Source organism: Neophocaena asiaeorientalis, unplaced genomic scaffold (genome assembly GCF_003031525.2).
Source record: "Neophocaena asiaeorientalis asiaeorientalis breed wild unplaced genomic scaffold, Neophocaena_asiaeorientalis_V1.1 scaffold110, whole genome shotgun sequence".
Lineage (NCBI taxonomy): Eukaryota > Metazoa > Chordata > Mammalia > Artiodactyla > Phocoenidae > Neophocaena > Neophocaena asiaeorientalis.
The window spans coordinates 2,428,561-2,453,155 of NW_020175053.1; the positions used below are offsets into that span (position 1 = coordinate 2,428,561).

Below are 24,595 nucleotides of genomic sequence, written 5' to 3' on the forward strand. Positions count from 1 at the left end.
GCAGCCCACTCACTACTCCCTGGAAGATTGATTCCCCTCGTGGTCAGAGATTACATGTTATTCCATTTTGGTTCTCCAGAATTTGAGACTTAGAGGAGGGAAAGAGGATGCTGGAGTATTTCAGGCACTGACCTGCCAATCAGAAGGCATCCAACGTGAGCAGCAGCTGACTCCACCTCACCTGATCTAACCCCACATATGTTGTCTGCGTGTCGGTTTGCTTTCAGCGTGGGCATCCCATCAAGTCCCTGGGTCCACCCTGGAACGTCAGTGTTCTCCATGAAGGCATCATTAGAATCACCTTGGCCCTCAGCCAGCGAAATGGCCAGGTGTGACCTCAGACCTCCCTCCTGGGAGTCTCCCGATGCTCGTCCTTGGCCTGGTACTTATTAGGCACTTAATAAACGTGCTGAATGAACCAGTGAAAAAATAAATACTGAAAGTACATGTTGCATTTGGACGTGAGCGTGGAGCTGGGTACCCTTCAGAAGTACTGCTCAGGAGGACAGATGCTTACTGACCATCAGCTGCGCAGGCAATGGAGTTCTAGGGTCAAGTTCACCGTGTTCCCGAGGAACCTTTTTATTCCTGGAATTCAGACTCCAGGGCTCTAGATGGGTTTGAGGGGGAATCCATGAACTTTCTGACATTTTGTGTCCACTTGGACACAACATAGTTGCTTGTTAGGGATTTGTTAGAGGTGAGGGAGAGGATTCACGATTTTTAAGAGCAGCGTGTACGTGCTTTGTTATGGGTTGGGGAGAGGATCTGTGCTTTTTTAACAAATTATCAAGGACTGTAAACGAAAGAACCCCAGTCTAGCTGATCCTGCAAGGCCATGGCTAGAGGCGAGTACAAACCCATCAGCACTGGTAAAACAGCAAGTCCTCTGATAATGCAATTGCTTTTTGCTTTGCAGGGCAAACGTCCTTCTTGCCGCACCGTGAGCATGTGTGTGAGTGCGTACACAGACCTGCTCTCCCCGGAGTCTTTAGGAAAATATATACCGGATGCCAAATATTTACTGATCACAGTGGGGTCAGAAAGAAGAATAAGCTATCACTATTCAGAAAGAAGAGACAACTGTATGAAAAGTTCCAATTCCTTTGGCATGTTTAAATCATGATTTCAGACTACAAAGAGCTCTTACAGCTCTCCGTGATTTATTGCCGAATGGATGGTAGGGACACAGTCACAACAGCCGGTGTTGAGCAGATCCAGTGATCGTTAGGACGGGTTTGGGAAGGCTTTACGGATACGTAGAATGGGAGCCCCGGCTCGAGACATGGATGGACATGTTTTTGATTCCAGTCTCAAACTCCCGGCAGCATCTTTGAAAGCATTTCCTTCTTAACACACTGTGTTCTTTTGATTTCTATGACAGCTGTCTCTTTTGGCTTCTCCCTGCTTTCTGGCTCTCCTTCTGTGCCCTATACTAAATATCAGCGTTTCCCCAGGGACCTCATCCAGTCCGGAACCGTAATGTTCCAACGCTGCTCACCCCCAGGTGTCTACTTCCAGCGCAGACCTCTCAGCTCCCAGCCCTATGTTGTACACGGTGTGTCCTCCTGACTATCATAGGCATCTCAAGCTTGACATGCCCACCCCCCAGCAGTTAACTTCTCATTCATTCCATCCCATTTCAGTAAGCAGGACATCCTTTGCTCAAGCCCAAACATGGAGCCTGTCTTAGTTCCTCCATCTATCCCCGCATCCAGTCCATCACTGACTTGTGCTCATGTCGACTCTAAAACTTGCCGATTCTTTTCATGTATTTCTCTCTTCATGGCCCCACCCTTGGTCCAAACAACTGCCTTCTCTCACGTGTGCTGCGGCCTCAGCCATGGCCTCTGCCAGGGCTCCTAGGGGTCCTCCTACTACCTTTGGTGCCCCCTTCAAGAAAGCAATCCTCCACCTGGCAGCCAACGTGATCTCTTTATAAGGGAAGTCAGATCATTTTATCTTCACACTTAAAATTGTTCAAAGGCCCCTGTTGTATGCCTCCACATTTTCTCCCTTGGGGTACAGAGCACTGCAGGGAATTGCCCCCCACCACGTCTCCAGCCCCCCAGGGACCACGCCACCTCGCTGGCTGGCCTGCCGCCACAGGGGCCTTCTTTCTGTCCATCATCTGTGTCTGGAATGCTCCTGCTTCATGGTCGTAGTTCATGCTGTTCTTCCTCGGACTCCTAGCCTGGCTGACTCATTCCCAAGTTCAGTTAACTGTCGTCTCCTCAGGGGACGCTCCCCCAGCCATTCTGAATGGCTGAGCATGGGCCCCACCCCAAAATCCCCTTCATCTTAGCATCCTGTTTGTTTCTTCCATGACATGTAGTGTTTAAAAATTATTAATTTACTTACTGGATGTCTCCCCAGCGCCTCCCCAGCCCAGTCCAGATTATTGGTTGCCCGAGGGCAGGGCCTATGTCTTCCTGCTGACTGCAGTGCTCGTGCTCACACAGTTCAGTCAGTATTTGAATGGCAAGAGTGCATCTGAATTCATGGTGGAGGAAAGAGGACAGAGTTAGCTCTATCACATTCCAAGGAGCTGAGAGTTTATAAGCAAAAGCAGTGTCAGAAAAGCCCAGTATTTGTAGGGCAGTAAATCTTTGTCCCCTGACCAGGACAGAAGAAAATATGATGTCATCCCATGGGAAGTTCTGCCAGTGTCCTTGTCCCTGTGGTGAGCCACAGCCACCCTTGCCTCTGCAGGAGACCCTCCAACACTAGCAGCCACGTGGCTGACAGGGTCTTTGAATGAAAAGAATTGAGCACAGTCTCAGAGACCTCTGTGACAACATTAAATGCACCAACATTCGAATTATAGGGGTCCCAGAAGAAGAAGAGAAAAAGGGACTGAGAAAATATTTAAAGAGATTATAGTTGTAAACTTCCCTAATATGGGAAAGGATATAGTCCATCAAGTCCAGGAAGCACAGAGAGCCCCATACAGGATGATTCCAAGGAGAAACATGCCAACACGCATATTAAACAAACTATCAAAAATTAAACACAAAGAAAAAATATTAAAAGCAGCAAAGGAAAAGCAACAAATAACATACAAGGGGATCCCCATAAGGTTAACAGCTGATCTTTCAGCAGAAACTCTGCAAGCCAGAAGGGAGTTGCAGGACATATTTAAAGTGATGAAAGGGAAAAACCTAAAACCAAGATTACTCTACCCAACAAGGATCTCATTCAGATTCGACGTAGAAATTAAAACCTTTACAGACAAGCAAAAGCTATGAGAATTCAGCACCACCAAACCAGCTTTACAACAAATGCTAAAGGAACTTCTCTAGTGGGAAACACAAGAGAAGGAAAACACATACAATAACAAACCCCAAACAATTAAGAAAATGGTAAGAGGAACATACATATCGATAATTACCTTAAATGTAAATGGATTAAATGCTCCAACTAAAAGACACAGACTGGCTGAATGGATACAAAAATAAGACCTGTATATATGCTGTCTACAAAAGACCCACTTCAGACCTAGGAACACATACAGACTGAAAGTGACAGGTTGGAAAAAGATATTCCATGCAAATGGAAATCAAAAGAAAGCTGGAGGAGCAATTCTCATATCAGACAGAATAGACTTTAAATTAAAGACTATTATGAAAGACAAAGAAGGACACTACATAATAATCATGGGATCGATCCAAGAAGAAGATATAACAATTGTAAATATTTATGCACCCAACATAGTAGCAACTCAATACATAAGGCAAATGCTAACAGCCATAAAAGGGGAAATTGACAGTAACACAATAATAGTAGGGGACTTTAACACCCCACTTTCACCAATGGACAGATCATCCAAAATGAAAATAAATAAGGAAACACAAGCTTTAAATGACACATTAAACAAGATGGACTTAATTGATATTTATAGGACACTCTATCCACAAACAACACAATACACTTTCTTCTCAAGCGCTTATGGAACATTTTCCAGGATAGATCATATCTTGGGTCACAAATCAAGCCTTGCTAAATTTAAGAAAATTGAAATCATATCAAGTATCTTTTCTGACCACAACGCTATACTAGACATCAATTACAAGAAAAACACTGTAAAAAATGCAAACACATTGAGGCTAAACAATACACTACTAAATAACCAAGAGATCACTGCAGAAATCAAAGAGCAAATTTAAAAATACCTAGAAACAAATGATAATGAAAACACGACCACCCAAAACCTGTGGGATGCAGCAAAAGCAGTTCTAAGAGGAAAGTTTTTAGCAATACAATCCTACCTCAAGAAACAAGAAACGTCTCAAATAAACAACCTAACCCTACACCTAAAGCAATTAGAGAAAGAAGAACAAAAGAAACCCAAAGTTAGCAGAAGGAAAGAAATCATAAAGATCAGATCAGAAATAAACGAAGAGGAAATGAAGGAAAAAATCGCAAAGATCACAAAATCTAAAAGCTGGTTCTTTGAGAAGATAAACAAAATTGATAAACCATTAACCAGAGTCATCAAGAAAAAAAGGGAAAAGACTCAGATCAACAGAATTAGAAATGAAGAAGGAGAAGTAACAACTGACACTTCAGAAACACAAAGGATCATGAGAGATTGCTACAAGCAACTATATGCCTATAAAATGGACGACCTGAAAGAAATGGACAAATTCTTAGAAAAGCACAACCTTTCGAGACTGAACCAGGAAGAAATAGAAACTATAAACAGACCAATCACAAGCACTAAATTGAAACTGTGATTAAAAATCTTCCAACAAACAAAAGCCCAGGACCAGATGGCTTCACAGGTGAATTCTATCAAACATTTAGAGAAGAGCTAACACTTTTCCTTCTCAAAATCTTCCAAAATATAGCAGAGGGAGGAGCACTCCCAAACTCATTCTATGAGGCCACCATCACCCTGATACCAAAACCAGACAAAGATGTCACAAAAAAACAAAACTATAGGCCAGTATCACTGATGAATGTAAATGCAAAAATCCTCAACAAAATACTAGCAAACAGAATCCAACAGCACATTGAAAAGGTCATACACATGATCAAGTGGGGTTTATCCCAGGAATGCAAGGATTCTTCAATATATGCAAATCAATCAATGTGATACAACATATTAACAAATTGAAGGATAAAAACCATATGATCTTCTCAATAGATGCAGAAAGAGCTTTTGACAAAATTCAACACCCATTTATGATAAAAACCCTCCAGAAAGTGGGCATAGAGGGAACTTACCTCAATATAATAAAGGCCATATATGACAAACCCCCAGCCAATATTGTTCTCAATGGTGAAAAACTGAAAGCATTTCCTCTAAGACCAGGAACAAGACAAGATTGCCCAGTCTCACCACTGTTATTCAACATAGTTTTGGAAGTTTTAGCCACAGCAATCAGAAGAGAAAAAGAAATAAAAGGAGTCCAAATCAGAAAAGAAGAAGTAAAACTGTCACTATTTGCAGATGACATGAAACTATGCGTAGAGAATCCTAAAGATGCTACCAGAAAACTACTAGAGCTCATCAGTGAATTAGGTAAAGTTGCAAGATACAAAATTAATGCACAGAAATCTCCTGAATTCCTATACACTAATGATGAAAAATTTGAAAGGGAAATTAAGGAAACACTCCCATTTACCACTGCAACAAAAAGAATTAAATACCTAGGAATAAACCTACATAAGGAGACAAAAGACCTTTATGCAGAAAAGTATGAAACACTGATGACAGAAATTAAAGATGATACAAATAGGTGGAGAGATATACCATATTCTTGGATTGGAAGAGTCAACATTGTGAAAATGACTATACCCCCCAAAGCAATCTACAGATTCAGTGCAATCCCTATCAAACAACCAATGGCATTTTTCACAGAACTAGAACAAAAAATTTCACAATTTGTATGGAAACACAAAAGATCCCGAATAGCTAAAGCAATCTTGAGAAAGAAAAACAGAGCTGGAGGAATCAGGCTCCTGGACTTCCGACTATACTACAAAGCTACAGTAATCAAGACAGTATGGTACTGGTGCAAAAACAGAAATATAGATCAATGGAACAGTATAGAAAGCCCAGAGATAAACCCATGCACCTATGGTCACTTTATCTTTGATAAAGGAGGCAAGAATATACAATGGAGAAAAGCCTCTTCAATAATTGTTTCTGGGAAAACTGGACAGCTACATGTAAAAGAATGAAATTAGAACACTCCCTAACACTATACACAAAGATAAACTCAAAATGGATTAAAGACGTAAATGTAAGGCCAGATATTATAAAACTCTTAGAGGAAAACATAGGCAGAACACTCTATGGCATAAATCACAGCAAGATCCTTTTTGACCCACCTCCTAGAGAAATGGAAAGAAAAACAAAAATAAACAAATGGGACATAATGAAACTTAAAAGGTTTTGCACGGCATAAATGAGACAAAAAAGCAACCGTCAGAATGGGAGAAAATGTTTGCAAATGAAGCAACTGACAAAGGATTAATCTCCAAAATATACAAGCAGCTCATGCAGCTCAATATCAAAAAAAGAAAAAACCCAATCCAAAAACGGGCAGAAGACCTAAGTAGACATTTCTCCAAAGATGATATACAAATTGCCAGTAAACACGTGAAAGGATGCTCAACATCACTAATCATTAGAGAAGTGAAAATCAAAGCTACAATGAGGTATCACCTCACACCAGTCAGAATGGCCATCATCAAAAAGTCTACAAACAGTAAATGCTGGAGAGCGTGTGGAGAAAAGGGAAACCTCTTGCACTGTTGTTGGGAATGTAAATTGATACAGCCACTATGGAGAAGAGTATGGAGTTCCTCAAAAAACTAAAAGTAGAACCACCATATGATCCAGCAATCCTACTACTGGGTATATACCCTGAGAAAACCATAATTCAAAAAGAGTCATGTACTACAATGTTCATTGCAGCTCTATTTACAATAGTCAAGACATGAAAGCAACCTAAGTGTCCATTCACAGATGGATAAAGAAGATGTGGCACAAATATACAGTGGAATATTACTCAGCCATCAAAAGAAACGAAACTGAGTTATTTGTAGTGAGGTGGATGCACCTAGAGACTGTCATACAGAGTAAAGTAAGTCAGAAAGAGAAAAACAAATACTGTATGCTAACACATATGTATGGAATCTAAAAAAAATAAAGGTTCTAAAGAACGTAGGAGCAGGACAGGTATAAAGATGCAGACATAGAGAATGGACTTGAGGGTACGGGGAGCGGGAAGGGTAAGCTGAGACAAAGTGAGAGAGTGGCATGGACATATGTACACTACCAAATGTACAATAGCTAGCTAGTGGGAAGCAGCTGCATAGCACAGGGAGATGAGCTCGGTGCTTTGTGACCACCTAGAGGGGTGGGATAGGGAGGGTGGGAGGGAGACACAAGAGGGAGGAGATATGGAGATATATATATACGTATAGCTGATTCACTCTGTGATACAGCAAAAACTAGCACACCATTATAAAGCAATTATACTCCAATTAAAATGTTTAAAAAAAAAAAGAAAAAAAAGAAGTTTAGAGAAGAAGGTGTAGGCAAGTCTTAAGCGCGGAGCTCAGAAGTTTGAACTTTGTCCCGTAGGCATTTGTATCCCATTGAAGTTTTTCATAAGGCCAGTCCTTATGCTAATTATACTGCATCCTCACTGCTGGGTTGGGTCTCCCCTTACCACCGGACTGCTACCTTCCCCCCGGCAGGTACTGTGTTTGAATCACCACATGAGACCCCAGCCCAGAGTATAGTGCTTGGCACACAAGAGACATGCAGTGAAGATGCTGTGAATGAGGGAATTCATAAATTTGGAGAAGCAGTTATGTTGTCACAGGTTAGATCTGCCTTCTCTACCTCTTCTCTGGAGCTCTCAGGATGGAGTTCAAAGTGTGCAGCTAAGCGCCTAGCAGTGACATTGAATTCCCCTGACAGCAGGTGCTGGTGGACGTGGTCTTGTCTCTTGACTCAGAGGAACCTCATGAGGGAAGCCCATGAGAGGGTTAACAGCAGACCCGCTGCCTGACTCTGATGGTGCCATGCGCGGCGGTGATTAATATATACAGCAAACATTTTCTTGCCAAAGCATAGTTGACTCAATCTAAATATTCTTTCAGAGAGGTCTCCTTAATTATAATGACATGCTATAAATATAAGAAGAATGTCAGTTATCAGTTGGTATAATAACAGTGTTAGTGTTCATGCACATAAATTATCAGTAACTTTAACCTATCTGAAAGCAAGAAAAGTGCTCAGTTTTGCAATTTAAAACTTTTGAATATGCCACATTTAAAAATTATGCCTTTACAAGGAGGAGAAATTAGTAATCACCCCTAAAATGCATGTTCCTGAAGAGTTGATGAACTACTTAGAGTGAATTTTTTTTTTTTTTTTTTTTTTTTTTTAGGGTTGGGGTAAAAAAAACTTAAAAGTGTGAAGAATTTCTACAGTGGAATTTTTTTTTTTTTTTTTTTTTTTTACGGTATGTGGGCCTCTCACTGTTGTGGCCTCTCCCGTTGCAGAGCACAGGCTCTGACGCACAGGCTCAGCGGCCATGGCTCACAGGTCCAGCCGCTCCGCGGCATGTGGGATCTTCCCGGACCGGGGCACGAACCCGTGTCCCCTGCATCGGCAGGCGGACTCCCAACCACTGCGCCACCAGGGAAGCCCTAGAGTGAAATTTTTTAAAACATCATTTGAAAGGGCAAAATTTAAAGACACCTATGTTATATTTATTTTCACACAATCCAGGGTGATTTGAACACCTGTCACGTGGCAAACATAAAGCTTCCAGAATTGCACTGTGTCCAAAATGGAAACTCCTAGTCATTCAGAGGAATTTAAATTTAAATTTTAGTTAATTAAAATAAAATGATTCACAGACATAGAAGAGATACTTATGGTTACCAAAGGGGGAAGGGAGGGAGGGATAAATCAGGAGTTTAGGATGAACATATACACACTACTATATATAAAATAGATAACCCACGAGGACCTACTGTATAGCACAGGGAAGTATACTCAGTATCTTGTAATAACCTATAATGGAAAAGAATCTGGAAAACAATATGTGTATATGTATGTATAATTATACAATCACTTTGCTGTATACCTGAAACTAACACAACATTGTAAATCAAGTAACTTCAATTTTTTTAATGATTTTTTAAAATAATAATAAAATGAAGTAAATTTTTCAGTTCTGCCATCTTACCGGCCATGTTTCTAGTGCTCTGTGGCCACTTGTGGTTAGGGGCCACCACACTGAATAGTGCAGAATAGAACATTCCCATCCTGACAGTCCTATTGGACAGCATTGCTCTAAAGAAAAAAGTAAATAGGACATATTGCAAACACCACAGTCACAGCATTAAGGGCTACTGACACGCATCTAGGATTTATTTTTGGAGAGGTATCTTTGCCCACATTAAGGAAAATGCTTAAAAGTGCCCTTGTTACCAGCATACGATAATCCTGTTCAGGGCAAAATCAGACTCTGGCCCCTGGATGAGAGATGAGGCCTTCCCCTTGTCAGGTCCTTATCTGTTTGAGCTGATTGTCTATTTTGTTATTTTGTTTTAAGCCAGCTGTAATACAGTTTTCCAACAAGACACTTTGAAAGCAAACAACTTCAAGGTATTAGCTTAAACCTGAACTCATTCTTTATGTTCTAATCTACTGGCTTGCAGTTCCTCTGTCTATAAAAGTAATAACTCATCACAGTTTTGGCTGAGTTCCTGTGCCCGTTCGCTGGATCCAGGATTTGAAGAGTCTAGTAGGGGAGCAGGACAGCTTATCATAAAGCGTCTGACAGTGCATACATCAGGAGGGCTTACTGGATAAAGATGCAGTCTCGGCCGATCTGCCTCAGGTATTTCATCACGTCTGTCTTCTCTTACAGATCACCTACAAGGCAGTCAGTTCCTTTGACCCAGAAATAGATCTATCCAATCAAAGTGGAAGAGTTTCAAAGCTGGGAAATGAAACCCACTTTCTGTTTTTCGGACTGTATCCAGGGACCACATACTCCTTCACCATCCGAGCTAGCACGGCTAAGGGTTTTGGACCCCCGGCAACAAATCAGTTCACCACCAAAATATCAGGTATCGTACCTTCATGAGCTGTGCCTGTCTTATATCAGAAGTAGCATTTGGGTACTTTCTCATTCCCATTGTCAAGTCTTCAGAGCTCACCCAAACGTACAGGTAAATTCATATTTTTGTAAGTATGAAAATCGGACTTATGGAATTCAATGAAACGCTGCAAATGTTTATCATTTGGGAGCCTCGGATCGTCGTCCTGCGTCAGGAGGTAGGCACTGTTTTAAGAGTGTGTGTCGGAGAACTCAGACATGAGCGGGAGATGCTGTTCCCAGCACTCTCAGCCCTTCGCAGTCCCAAGTTCCCAGAGCAGCAGTGTCGGGAAAGTCTCCATAGCGAGGTCTCTCACAAGGGAGTGCTCAGCAGAAAGGCAGCGTTATGTGGAGTCCCTTCCAGAAGGCTCAGCCTTCCGTGGGACCTTCACTGTTAGTAGTTTCACGTCCTCAAGAGAGAGGCTACTACAGAGGGGGGGCACCAAGCACTTACATCCGCCAGCTTGTTTCTTGTAGAGACTCAATTACACCATCCAACAAAGGACATAATTTGGGAAATATTTCTGGGCATGTGCAACTGTGCAGAAAATGTCTTTGTGCTTCAGACTAGAGGAAATGGAGTTGCCATCTGGTGTGGGATATGCAGCAGCAATAAACACAGTTCCAGGGGACGTCTTTCCTTTTCCATGTTTTCCCCTTTGGATCCGAGTAGGGCAGTATTTGAGTTTGGGCTGTGACTGTTTTGGTTGGGGGTAGAAGAGCAGGAGGCAGGTGATAGAGTAACTTCTCATCAGTCAGGGTCAGCTAAGTAATACTTAGCCTGATTTTTATATCTGTTGTCCCTCATCCCTAGTTCTGCGAGAGATTTTCTTTAGGACGGAAGGAAGGGAAGGAAATACAGCACAAGTACTCTAAGACTTCTACTAGGTTTTGAGGGAGGAGTGAGGTTTGGGATTTTGTTTTTAAGCAATTATAACTTAAGGGATAACTTTGCATTGTGTGAGAGTTAATTTATGAGCACAAACTTAACTTGAAATTTAATAGACACTTGATGTTTGATATAAGACATTAGCTTGTAAAAACAACATGGAGAGTTGGAAAAGAGGAAGGATACTTCAGAGGTTAGGAAAATGACATAAGTTGTACAGATGCCTGAGTAGAAAGACCACTGGGCCTGGAATCAGAAAATATGAGTTCTAGTTATAATTTTTCCCAGTGCTTTTTCTCTGATCTTGATCAAGTGAATTTACCCCTGGATGTAAATTAAGATGATATTATCTGTTTAAAGAGGTAATGTGTGCCAGTGTACATACCTCCAAGCCCCTTTTTTGGTAATTTCTCCCTATGGAAGCCATATTTCAACGATTATTATCTTAAAGAGGCTATTCTTTTAGAAAAAATCATTCATTTTTACCATTTGTATTAGATAAAAATTCTGGTTGGTGTGAGTCTGGCCGCTCCTAGCCCGCCAAGTTCAACAGTTCTATCCCGAAGCAAAGCCAGCTGACATTTTAGTTAGCCTGCAAAGGCTCATCAAGAATAACTATTTGATTTTTATGGTTCAAAGAAATTACAGATTCTGGGCCCCTATTTTCTACTTCCATGGACCTCAGAGAACTACTCTCTATCCAAAATGTAGCTCTGTGTTATGAACTGGAGTTAATTTTTAACAGAATTAGAGCTAATTTTAATGCTGAGAAGATCCATTGAATGGACCTGAGCTATAACCCATGTCTTTTACATAAAAGCTTCTTGTATGTAAGAGATTTAAAAAAGCGATACTCGCCAAACTGGCCTCTACTGTCCTCATCAGGGACCCGACCTGAGGGCCGTACAAAGGCCGGTGCCTCTGCGGCCAGGGTCACAGCCTTCGTGCGGCGATGTCTCTTGTGCACTGTGATGACAGAATTACCGAAGAGCTGTTATCTTCTAGTAACAAGCTGAACAATCTAGAAAGCAAAGACTGCCAGGAAATGGCCTTGGAAATGGGATCCGCCCTGGGAAGAGGGCTGACATTTGTAGAACTAGATTTGCCCGTCTCTCTTTATCTATTATCTCTTTGAATTCCTGTAATAACCCTGGAGGGTAATTTCTCCTATTTTGATAGATGAGTTAACTGAAGCTTCAGAGATAATTACTGTGCCTAAGCTCTCATGCTGGTCGAAACAAAAGGCAACAGAAAGTCAAACCCAAGCCTTTCTCACTTCAACTCAGTATCTTTTCCTCGGTTGTGCTTTCCCAGAGAGCCCACCGGTGCCTCACTAGGTCCAGCCAGGCCCTCTGACTCCTGAGGACCTCTTCAAATCTCTGGATGGATATTTGGTACACAAGAAACCTTGACTTAGATGGGAGAACTGAAATGATCAGTTTTATGATCCTAGTAATTATTTTTTAAATTTGCATTTAATATTTTAAGAAAAGCATATGTACAGAAAAGTACACAAATTAAATTTATTTTACAATTTAATTACAGTGATGTACATGTATGGATGGATGTAATGGCTACACCCATTTAGCGAGAATCCGAATCAAGAAACAGTATTACTAACACCTCCTAAGCCCCCCCTCGTGCCCCCTCCCAGGTTAAACTCAAGACCAAAGTCAACAACATGATGGTTTTAACAGCTGTCCCTGATGTTCAGGGTTGGGTAGATACGTAAAGGCTGTTTGTGGTTGGTTCACAGGGGCAATTTAAACTAAGTGTGCTGTGTTTTTAATGCTCATTGTAAATGAAAGGAAACGGAAAAGACAAACCAGAAATCATGAGTCTCCTATCTCATACATCTTCCCCAGCACCCTCCATGCCTGCTTATGAACTTGAGACGCCCTTGAATCAAACCGACAACACGGTGACGGTCCTGCTGAAGCCTGCACACAGCCGAGGCGCACCTGTCAGGTACCAAGCGGAGAAGGGGTGGTTTTAGGTGAAAACTGAAGTCATCTCACATGTGTTTTCTGGGGATTTGCTACAGGCCTCAGTCAACATGTAAACCCATATCCTTATGAACGCTAAGTAAAAGAAAGGACTGAGGGGAAGGATAGGGTTTTGATGTGGGGTGATCAAGTATTGTGTAAAGAGTTTGATTCTGATGCAAGTGGGTTGTTCTTTGATGATAAGGAACAAAAACCCCAGTCCTTATACAATTACTCAGCCATAAAAAGAAACGAAATTGAGCTATTTGTAATGAGGTGGATAGACCTAGAGTCTGTCATACAGAGTGAAGTAAGTCAGAAAGAGAAAGACAAATACCATATGCTAACACATATATATGGAATTTAAGAAAAAAATAATGTCATGAAGAACCTAGGAGTAAGACAGGAATAAAGACACAGACCTACTAGAAAATGGACTTGAGGATATGGGGAGGGGGAAGGGTAAGCTGTGACAAAGCGAGAGAGAGGCACGGACATATATACACTACCAAACGTAAGGTAGATAGCTAGTGGGAAGCAGCCGCATAGCACAGGGAGATCAGCTCGGTGCTTTGTGACCGCCTGGAGGGGTGGGATAGGGAGGGTGGGAGGGAGGGAGACGCAAGAGGGAAGAGATATGGGAACATATGTATATGTATAACTGATTCACTTTGTTATAAAGCAGAAACTAACACACCATTGTAGAGCAATTATACTCCAATAAAGATGTAAAAAAAAAAAACCCCAGTCCTTTCGGAGGTGGCTTTCCTCCTAAAAGGTAATTGCTCCCTGTAATTTAGCTACCCAAGGTCAGGTGAGCCCTATTCCTTAAATGGACTTTCATGGAGTGCTTTTGTTTTTGTTTACAGGGAGTTTTAAGTCCTTAACCTTCAGTAAACTGGCTAATCTCTCAATTGAATATGTGGTGTATAACTGTTTTTTTTAAAGAAACAGGTGATTGGAAAGATGATTGTGAAGTCTTTATTTGAACAGATTTAAGTTTATTACCATGATGTAGGCCTCATTTCTCATCGTGTGATGATTTATATAGCTAAGAAACTACAAAGTATAACTTTTACCGTGAATGGATAAAATAAATTTATTCTTCATAGGAAGGAGCAAAGGAATGCCTGAATAACTCTTGAGTATGAACTTGTCATAAGCTCATTAATCTATATAAATGAAATTTCTACTTGTTTCAGAGGGATTCAGATATTTTGTACTAACAGAGTAGATTCCCTTGAAAATAACCTATTCCTTTGAATAGCGTTCTCCAAGGAAACATTTACATTCACAATTAAGGCTACAGGGCCGGGGGTGGGGTTCCTTTCCCTGTGCCTTTTGTAGAATTTTATTGCATTAACCTTTTGAAACCTGGCCTCTCTTTGATCACGTTTTCACTACAGTATCCAAGGCGGATCCATTGGACTTCTTTCTGCCTGATAAGATATGTAAGTTTCAGTTCACAGACTCAAGATGAAAAACAGACAAGCATTAGTTGATAGAGAATTCACATTAGGGTAGAATCACAGAAACTTTTATTTGAAAACCCTGCAAAATGATATGAAACAAGTTTTAGTTTGCTGACTTACTCAAAGTAGTAGCCCATGTAAGGGATTTCAGATCGCCACTCATAGGTGCAGTAAGTGAGAACACTGAAATATGTAAAAGCTCTGTTCCAGATGTAAGATATTATTTCTGCAAGAAAAGCGATGCCACTGACACTGCCCAGGCCCTTTGGGTTGATTTGTTTGGCACTGAGGGGTTGCACGAACTGAATGACCCCAGGCTCACCCTCATTGGATGGCTTTCCAAGACCCAAGCATACCTATGGCCGCGGGTCAGACTTTTTTACTCCAGAAAGCTGAATTATTATTAAATGAAAATTGACGCTCTGACCGTGGCCTTGAGAACATCATTTGTTTCTGACCAGTTTGAGTTGCCCAGACTCAGCAAAACAGGCCGTTAGGACAGGAGTCCAGGTTCTACCGCGGAGGCATCTCGATGAAATGAGAGGGTAGAGGTCATTCACTTTCAGAGCCTCCAAACTGAAGGAAGCTGAAACCCTAACCATTTCTCCAACACTCTACTTTATTCTCATAAAAACTCCTTTCACACATTTTCTATTCTTGTTGCTTCTTTCCTTCTAACCCTTTCAGTTGGATTGCCATCCTCATCTTTGTATAGATCTTTCCAAGTCTAAGTTTTCAAATAACACTTCCTTGGGCAATCCATGTTAGTCCTGCCCCAGAAACCCTTTTCTTATCTTTTTAAAGTGTCAGTTGTGTCCCAAACGACTACCCATATTTTCCATCATCTGCCTTGCTAAGGCACGGTTTTGTTCTTTTCCTTTACACCTTTCTAGTTGTTTTTGGAGACTTTGAAGCCTTACTACTTAGTTAGTTGTAGACATCCTCAGGCTTTGTATTCTTATGTCTATAAAATAGAAATTCAGATGCTGGTCAGGGTGTCTGAGACGCAGGTCTCACATCATTTCAGCAGGCCCAGCTCTAACTCTGTGAAGATTTCAGTTTATCATGTCACGTGCTCTTTCACACCTGTCATGCTGCCTGATTTTCCAAGTTCAGCACTGCTTTGCTTTTATGAAACATCATCTTGTTACTGGCTAAGCATTCCTGGAATTGACTGGGGTCATTGTGCATTCTGCCTCTATGATGCCCTCTTCTACAATGTTAGCAGCTTGAAATGAACAAAATTTACTATCTATATCCATCGTGGAAATCTACAATGCTAGAATCAAGATCAATTCTTGTGGCAAACAGTTCAATAAGCATTACAGGGAAATCCACTACAGATGCCACCTTTACTGGAAGGATGCTTGTCTTAAAATGGGTAAATTTTATTGGCACAAATTTGAGAGAGGAAATTATCTCAAACTCACCTGTCAAAAATATTTTTTTTTGAGAAAAGTGAATATTCTCTTCAAAGGATTCATTATTATAGTACAGCATAATGCGACTGATTATCTATTGAGTAGATGGAAGACCAATATATCTAGAAAGACTAGTTTGGGAAAAAAATGTCCATAATACTCTCAGTCTAAATGGGGTATATGAAAATTTTCAATTTCATTTAATGTTTAGAGAAATAAGAACTCTGATTAGGGACTCATAGGGGCCTAAAATATAAAGCCATAATGTAGATTGAAACATTTGAACACATCTGGAAATTTGCAAAATGCACATGTAATCAACTGCAATACAAGAAAGCTTCTCCCAAATGGTGAGATAAATACTCGAAGAAGAAATGGAAGTGAACATCTGTTGGCTTTCCTGGATTTTGCACAGAATTATGTGTTCAAAAATACTGTCATTGTGTGATTGCAAAAAACCCATTCTTTTGATTGATTTGATTTTTCTTTAATCCATATTCATTGGTGTTGAAAATTCAGTCATACTTCACTGAGGCACTTTACTAAGTGAGGTGCTTGTGTACTGATTCCACTACAAACACTCAGCTTGGTTAATGCGGATTCTTGAAATTGCACTAAACTCTCAGTGTAAATGATTGTTGTCTTTTTATCGATCAGCGCATCAGCTCTGTCACATAAAATTATTTAAATCCTGAGATGGCCGGGAAGAACACAAATTCCATCATTCCAGACAGTAAACTAGCACCTAGGACAGAATTTTAATGTCTGTTCATGGATTCAATTTTTTTTCTTTAATAAGACAGGGAAAAGCTGAATTTTCTTTTACTCATTTAGAATCACCTCATTTCTCTCTCGTCTTCTCCCCACTGTTTATTACATGCAGACAGAGTCCAACAGAGAAAACCCTAATAATTTGGCAGTAAAAGAGCAACTCTAAATAAAGAATGAGTTTTACACTAACTGTGGTGCTTTTCTTGCACTAACAAAAATTCTGTCTGTGATTTTACTCTTGTAATGTATGTCTTTATATATAATCTGCTGTGTGCAGTAACCCTCATTAATGATGTTTTATACCTTCTAATGGGCTGTGGCTTGAGACTCAATCACGTTTTTGTAATTCAAATGACTCTCGTTTTTGTTCCTTAGGCATTGTTGCTTTAATTTGTTCATAAATGTTTTGCAGCTCGGTGTCTTCTTAATTAAAACTCAGTGCTTGAATATGTTAACTAATTAAATATTTTGATATTCATTTCAGTGGAATGTTCGAAGATTACCAAATCGTTCTTTGATTCATTCATTCAGGAGAAACTGTTGAGTGGGGAAAACATCTATTACAGTGTGTGCCTACAGGGAGGGATGGAAGGAGGGCAGTAATCACAGCAACAACCAAAGCATTAACACCGAGGCTGAACCATGTGAATGTAATTTTAATTCATGGCAGCCACTTTGTTCTTCTAATAGTAAAGTAGTCCAGATTATTTCTTTTTAATTTTATTGAAATATGGTTGATTTCCAATATTGTGTTTAATTTCTGCTGTACAGCAAAGTGACTCAGTTATACATGTATATAATTTTTCATATTCTTTTCCATTATGGTTTATCTCAGTATTGAGATATAGTTATAGTATAGTTCCCTGTGCTATACAGTAGGACCTTATTTATTTATCCTGTATATAAGAGTTCGCATCTGCTAATCCCAACCTCCCAGTCCTTCCCTCCCCCTTGGCAACCACAAGTCTGTTCTCTATGTCTGTGAGTCTGTTTCTGTTTCATAGGTATGTTCATTTGTGTCATATGTTAGATTCCACATATAAGTGATATTCACATGGTATTTGTCTTTCTCATTCTGATTTACTTCGCGTAGTATGATAATCTTTCGGACCGTCCGTATTGCTGCAAATGGCATTATTTCATTCTTTTTTATGGCTGAGTAATATTCATATATATTATATATATATACACACACACCACATCCTCTTTATCCATTCATCTGTCGATGGACATTTAGGTTGTTTCCATGTCTTTAGCCCCAATTATTTTAATGCTGTGCATTGGCAGTCATTGGTGACTTATACTGTGGCTATCCTCTAAGTTGAATGCTTCCTCAACAGTTATGTTTAAAAAGCAATTTGTGAATAGTTTCTGTTGCTGAGAATCGGGGCCAAAATCTTAAAGTAAATAGGAACTTCACTACCTTATGAATGGGGAAGAGAGGAGGCATAAGGAATGGAAGACATATTTTGCCTAACTTTTTTCAACAATGTGTCCTAGGTAAGTAAGGTTTCAAATGAGATAGGAAATATTTCTTGTTAGTAAAAAGCAATCATAAATGCTTTATTCATCCAAAACACCTCTGATTTAAAAACAAAAAGACTTGTATCATGTAACACCTGCAGTTTCATATATAAGTCAAGAATTTATTTTTATGTACTATGTCCAGATTTTTATTAAACTGATTTTGCCTTGAATTTTTTCTCATGGTAGACTGCAAATGTGTGCTATTCTCATTTACTCCTAACACTTTTTTCCTTATGCTGCTTTGTTTTACGTGGTAAAGTAGGAAACGTTCTGATATTAAAGCGTCATTGTTAACTTCAGTATTTCTTGAGTTATTCAAATTACTCATCAAATATTCTTTTGTAACAAATTAGACAGAAAACGAAAAAGGCATTAAAGGATGCTATTTTTCTCATTATACAGCTCTCTGTCTTTTGAAAAATCCACTCTTAGTCTTCGAAGAAGGTGAAGGACAAGTTTTCATTCCATTGAGGATAAACAGGCAGTAAAGCAATTGTATTTATTTTAAGAAAATGTGTTATATTTCTCACACACGTTCCATTTGATCCTGGAGCTGTATGGGAAACGAGCTTTATTCTCTTTGTGGGCCTGCACTCGTGGCCCCAAGCTGGGTATCACACAGCAGTTTTTGTTAAAGGGACTCCGCGTGAGAGTGCCAGGGAGTCTGTGACACTTGCCACCTCGGATGGGACAGTGAAACTAACTTTTGTCATTAAAAGAAAGGAAAGAGATCATTATTACTAATGAAAGGTAGGAGATAATCATGCATTTTGTTCTAAGAAGTTTCCTATTTTAGGAATTACAATTGTTGGCATATGATTGACTACGGTCTAGAAGTTTGATGTTAGGAAGTATGGACCAGATTCTTTTTACATTTTTTTTAAAGCAGCAGCAATCTATACGATTGTCTCCCCTTTCTAAGTCCCAGGAAAGACATTATCACTGCGTTGTCACCACCTTCTTGGACACCCCTTTCTCTTCTGCTTCATGCAAGGAGCCTTTGAGCATTTCAGCATTATAGGGTTCTTGTGAGGATTAAATGAGGTACTGTATTTCAAATAGTACTTCAAACCGTACTTCACACACACTAAATGCTACGTAAGTGTTTCTTCTTGCTCTGGCACCCTTCAGGCTGTAGCAGTAGGTGGTTCTCATTGTTTCTTTTCACACAACCAGCCCTGGGCCTCTACCTTTTCCTTTGTTTGTCTCATTCTCTTCAAATCTGCTATCACGAAAAATCTAATTTGACATGAAAAATAAATTAAGAATTTAATAAGTGTGTCTATCAATAAAATCCTAAATAGAATTCCTATAAATTCTAATGTCTCTCCTGCATTTTAAATTCTGATTGCCTCTGGTTACCTGATTATTTATGCATTTGCAAGTTTTGAGGAACTGATACTATAACTAGGTAATGAACTCTCCCCCAACCCCAGTTCTGTACAACAGCTCTTTAAAAAGGTTAGGTGTTTCCATGTTGACCCCTGAGTCGTTAGCTAATTATGGTCTTTATCAGCTGTAAACTTAAGTTTATGAATAAACTTAAGCATAAAACAAAAGGAAACCGATCTTCTGTTTAGAACCACTCTAAAAGTAAAGTTTGCAACGTGCCATACCAACGAGGAGTCCATGAGACAAGTAACTTGCTTGGCTCAGTGGGGTCTGTTGTTGTCTCCACTCTCGAAGGATCTGCTCCTCCTTTCACTTTCTTAAAAGAGAGGTATCTGTTATTCAAGTACCATTTTATGGTCATTCAGTCATTCTGATTATATTAGAATTTATTCTCCAGATTCTAAAAATTGTCCTTTTTTTTGAATTTTATTTTATTTTATTTTTCTGTACAGCAGGTTCTTATTAATTATCTATTTTATACATATTAGTGTATACATGTCAATCCCAGTCTCCCAGTTCATCCCACCACCACCCCACCCCCACTTTCCCCCCTTGGTGTCCATTGGTTTGTTCTCTACATCTGTGTCTCTATAAAAATTGCCCTTTAATCAGAATAGTTTTATCTGTTAGTTTGATCTTGGCTCAGAGGAACCAGTTAAATAGCGATTTGCAAATATTTTATTATTTATCCTTAAAAAAATTTATCTCTTTATATTACTTTCTTGCTGGATGAAAGAAAAAACTATAGTGTAAAACCTTACAATGCAAAGTTTACCTTAAGATCCAAAGATTCTGTAATTTAAAAGTAGCTTCAGGGACTTCCCTGGTGGCATGGTGGTTAAGAATCCACCTGCCAATGCAGGGGACATGAGTTTGAGCCCTGGCCCAGAAAGATACCACATGCCGTGGAGCAACTAAGCCCATGCGCCACAACCACTGAGCCTGCACTCTAGTGCCAGCGAGCCACAACCACTGAGCTGGCGCTCCACAACTACTGAAGCCTGTGCACCTAGAGCCCGTGTTCCACAACAGGAGAAGCCACCGCAATGAGAAGCACGTGCACCGCAACGAAGAGTAGCCCCTGCCCACCGCAACTAGAGAAAGCCAGAAAGCCTGCGTGCAGCAACGAAGACCCAACGCAGCCAAAAAAAAAAAAAAAAAAGCTTCATTTTAAATTGACCTATTATAAATCAATGTATAATGTTCAGATGTACCCAGTACTTTGCTCTAAATTAATTGGAAACTACTGAATCTATCAGTAATGAATAAGCAATATCATTACGGCCTAAAAGATAAGACAGTATCAGGTGTCACGCGTGGTCTTTTGGATGGGCAGAATCAGTCTTCCATCCTTTGACATAGGCAGGAAACTCAGTTCTGATATTCAAATAATTACTCTAAATATGCATCACATGAATAGCGGACCTAACTTTCTAAAATGACTCCCATGATATAGGGAAAGAACATACTCTTTGGAGTAAATAAACCCAGTTTCAAATCCCAGCTCTCTCAACGACTATCTATGTGATGGTTACAAATCTCTTAACATCTCTGAGCCTCAGGCCACTCATCTTTCCAAAGCAAGGGATGACGCCATGTTAGCTCACGGAGCTGCTGTTGGGGTTACATTGACGCAGTAGACACTAGGTTCCAAGCACTGTGTGACTCCTTGGGGATCCAGAGGGGCCTGTCGTGGGCTCTGTTCTCCAGGGGGTTGCAGTCTCGACCCATGAGCCCAGCATGTGCTCTGGTCCCCTGTCTCGGGTGCTGAGGAGCCTGAGGGCGGGGCTGTACCTGGGGTGGGGGGTGTTGGGTAAGATTCCAGAGAGGAGCTGAGTCTTGACAGATGGATGTTGCCCACGGGATGTATGTCAGATGGAGTCAGGAGGTTACGTATGTGGCAGGGACTAAATACTGCGCAAGACAGATGCATCCCAGGAGGGCGGGGAGGACCAAGTTGGCCTGCTCTGGTGATGAGAAGTGTGATATAATTAGAGAGGGGTGGGATGGCGAGATGGGAGAAGCGAAAGGGAGATCAGGGGTAGATTGATTGATTGGGTGACCTTATGCTCCATACCAGAGGGTGGAGATGTATCCAATGGGCAGTGAGCAGCCATTCCAGGGACTTAGGTAAGGAAAAAATGTAGGGAAGATCAGCTGCAGCCGTGGAGGGTGGGTTAGTGGGACGGGGCATAGGACAGGTGTACAGGTGTTCCTTTTCATCCACCCAGTTAAGGTATCGCTAACCCTTAGGGAAGGGATCTTGTACATGTCAAATGCTAATTTTCATTAGAAACGGGGCTTAGGGGAACCAGAAACATTTAGTTCTTTTAGAAGAAAAAGAATGTATCGCCTAATCAAAGTGATTGGTGATGTTAACTGTTTAAAGTATTGTTAAAGTGCATACTAGGACACTCAAAATTGAAAAACTAGCTCAGCCATGACTCTCTGGTAATTTACTGGAAATTTCTAATCATGTGAATATTTTTAATTAATTTATTTATTTTTGCTGTGTTGGGTCTTCGTTTCTGTGCGAGGGCTTTCTCTAGTTGTGGCAAGCGGGGGTCACTCTTCATCGTGGTGCGCGGACCTCTCACTGTTGTGGCCTCTCCCGTTGCGGAGCACAGGCTCCAGACGCGCAGGCTCAGCAGTTGTGGCTCACGGGCCCAGTTGCTCCGCGGCATGTGGGATCCTCCCAGACCAGGGCTCGAACCCGTGTCCCCTGCATTGGCAGGCAGATTCTCAACCACTGCGCCACCAGGGAAGCCCCATGTGAATATTTGTAAATCCCAGTTTTCATAAGTGGTAAAGAGGTGACGTTGTTAGTCCTTCTTGCTCAGAAGAACCTTCTGGACCTTTGTCTTTTTGCTTCTCTCTACCTTCCTTTTACTGGATCACCCTAACCCCTTTGCCCTGAGCCTGTGCTAGGCACTTTTGGGACCATTATGAAACACACTGGGGTGTGTTTGCAATGCCAGTGAATGGATGAGATGGTGTCTTGGCTTACTGAAAGAGCGCAAAAGGAGTGAATGCTCCAGGACGCTTAGTGGATGAGTGTGGCTGACTCTTGGCTGAGGGACAGGGAAGACTCAAGGTTTTGATCACACCGTTTCTTGTTGTTCTCATTCCTATACCCAAAGGAACCCATGGTTGTCTCTGCAAAGATCAATGTCTGAGGTTGGACTGCAGGCTACATAAAGGCCCTTGAGTGTCATTTATAGTGGAGGCCGTACGTTATCATATGTGACCGCCTCCCTGGAGGTGAGGTCAGTAGCGCTGGGCACAGCCTCCCCACCAGCTGACCAGGAGCCCAGAAGCCACCTGTCAGGATGGGGAGGCAGACATGCAGGTTGAACTCACTGGCCACTGACAATAGAGAAAATTACCTCCTGCTTCTTCCCCCCACACCGTCTATCTGAACCATCCATAAATGAAACAGTGGAATCACTTAAAAACTGTCTCAGTTGTAAACCCAGAGCCCCAGAAGGTTGCCGGTGCCTTGAATTGAACAACTTATCGCCTGAGTGACAAATCTCACTGCTGCTCTGCCATTTGCTCTCAGCAGCTGCTGGGTCTTCCTAATCTCGATTATTGATTCCGTGGAGTTTAAGGGATGAATTTCTAGAGGTGTTCCGAGCTGAGACTGTTAGGCTTTGGGAGACAGGATCTTGGACATTTTGACAAAGACTAACTGATCCGACTATGGGTGCTTCACTTTCATTTTTTTAAGTGTTACAATCACATAAGTACGTGAGAAAAGATGACAAGTTCAAGGAGGCTGATAGTTACTCTTGGGGCAGACAGTGAAAGCCCATCCAGGGAGCTGCTGAGAGCTGTGGGCTTTGGGAGCCAAGGAGCCACTCGGAGAGGACCTGACCACTCTCCTCAGCTGTCAGAACCTCGTGATCCTATGGAGGAGGGCGGACATGGCCGTATAATGAACACTGTTTTATGTCATTCTCTTCAGCAGAACATTTTCTCAACCAGCGCTTCTAAGTATGTACAGTGTAATTGTTTATGATGAGAACAGCAAAGCACAGGAAAAAGCTGATGTGCCTTCTATTTCATCAAAAATTATTTTATTAAGTCTGTTATTACATTGTGCTTGTGATGGTTACCTATATTTGGTTTTCAGCTCCTTAATTTAATTAACAGTCAGTTCTTCAATCTGTGAGATAGTAGAACGATTGGGTAGCAATGTTTGTTTTCTCCATATCATCGTATCCATTTTGAGCTGTTCTCTGTGTCCTATTTTTTTCATTTCTCTATGTTTCCCTAATAGTGTTTGCCTGTCCAGTGTCAGTGTATTTCCTGCTCAGTGAGAATTGGTAAGAGCTCTCTGAAGTTATTAGTATCTAGTTAAAATTCTTGTCCTTTATAATATTGCCAAGTGTTATAGGAAATTTGAGTGTTGACATTTGCCTATTATTCATTCATTTGTGCACCAAATATCTATTGAGCATCTTTATTTTCAAGTCACTGTGCTAGGATGGTGATCAAGCTGTGTAGAGAAGCCCAGAGTACACTGAGAGCATATGACAGAAGGATGAAATCCCAACAAGGAAATCGGGATGTGCTGTTTCAGCTGAAACTCAAGGAAAAGTAGGAAGTGGCCAGTCAGGGGCTGGAAGGCAGGTGTGGGTCCACCAAGGAGAGGAGCAGCCTTTAGAACAGCCTAGGATCAGAGGAAGTGAAGAGATGTAGACAGTGGTCATCCCAGCAAATACAATTAAAACCACACACATAGTAAATGAAGCTTGACCAGCACTCAGGAGTATTAATTAGATTTATGAATTTAATGTTGGAAGTGAGCCTTTTCCTAGGCTAATTATTATGTAAAATGTATGTAAATATAATAGGAAATGCAAAATGATCACAAAATGATTTTGATAATTTAGTTTCTGAATATCCTTCAGTACCTCAAACCTAATTAAGTGTACAATAAATGTTTATTGAATTGAACGTCATCTTTTTCTTGTGAGAAGTAATTATCACTGAA

General features: G+C 40.8%; 1 protein-coding gene across 3 annotated transcripts in view; it reads left to right on the top strand.

The window, feature by feature from the left end:
• The window catches only part of PTPRM (protein tyrosine phosphatase receptor type M), a 743,754-nt gene that overhangs the window by 443,025 nt on the left and 276,134 nt on the right, over window positions 1–24,595 (top strand). For all 3 annotated transcript variants that reach the window (XM_024763901.1, XM_024763902.1, XM_024763903.1), the window contains 2 exons: window positions 9,909–10,110; window positions 12,894–12,996. In XM_024763901.1, coding sequence (XP_024619669.1) covers window positions 9,909–10,110; window positions 12,894–12,996 — 305 coding nt within the window. The remainder of the gene's footprint in view (window positions 1–9,908; window positions 10,111–12,893; window positions 12,997–24,595) is intronic.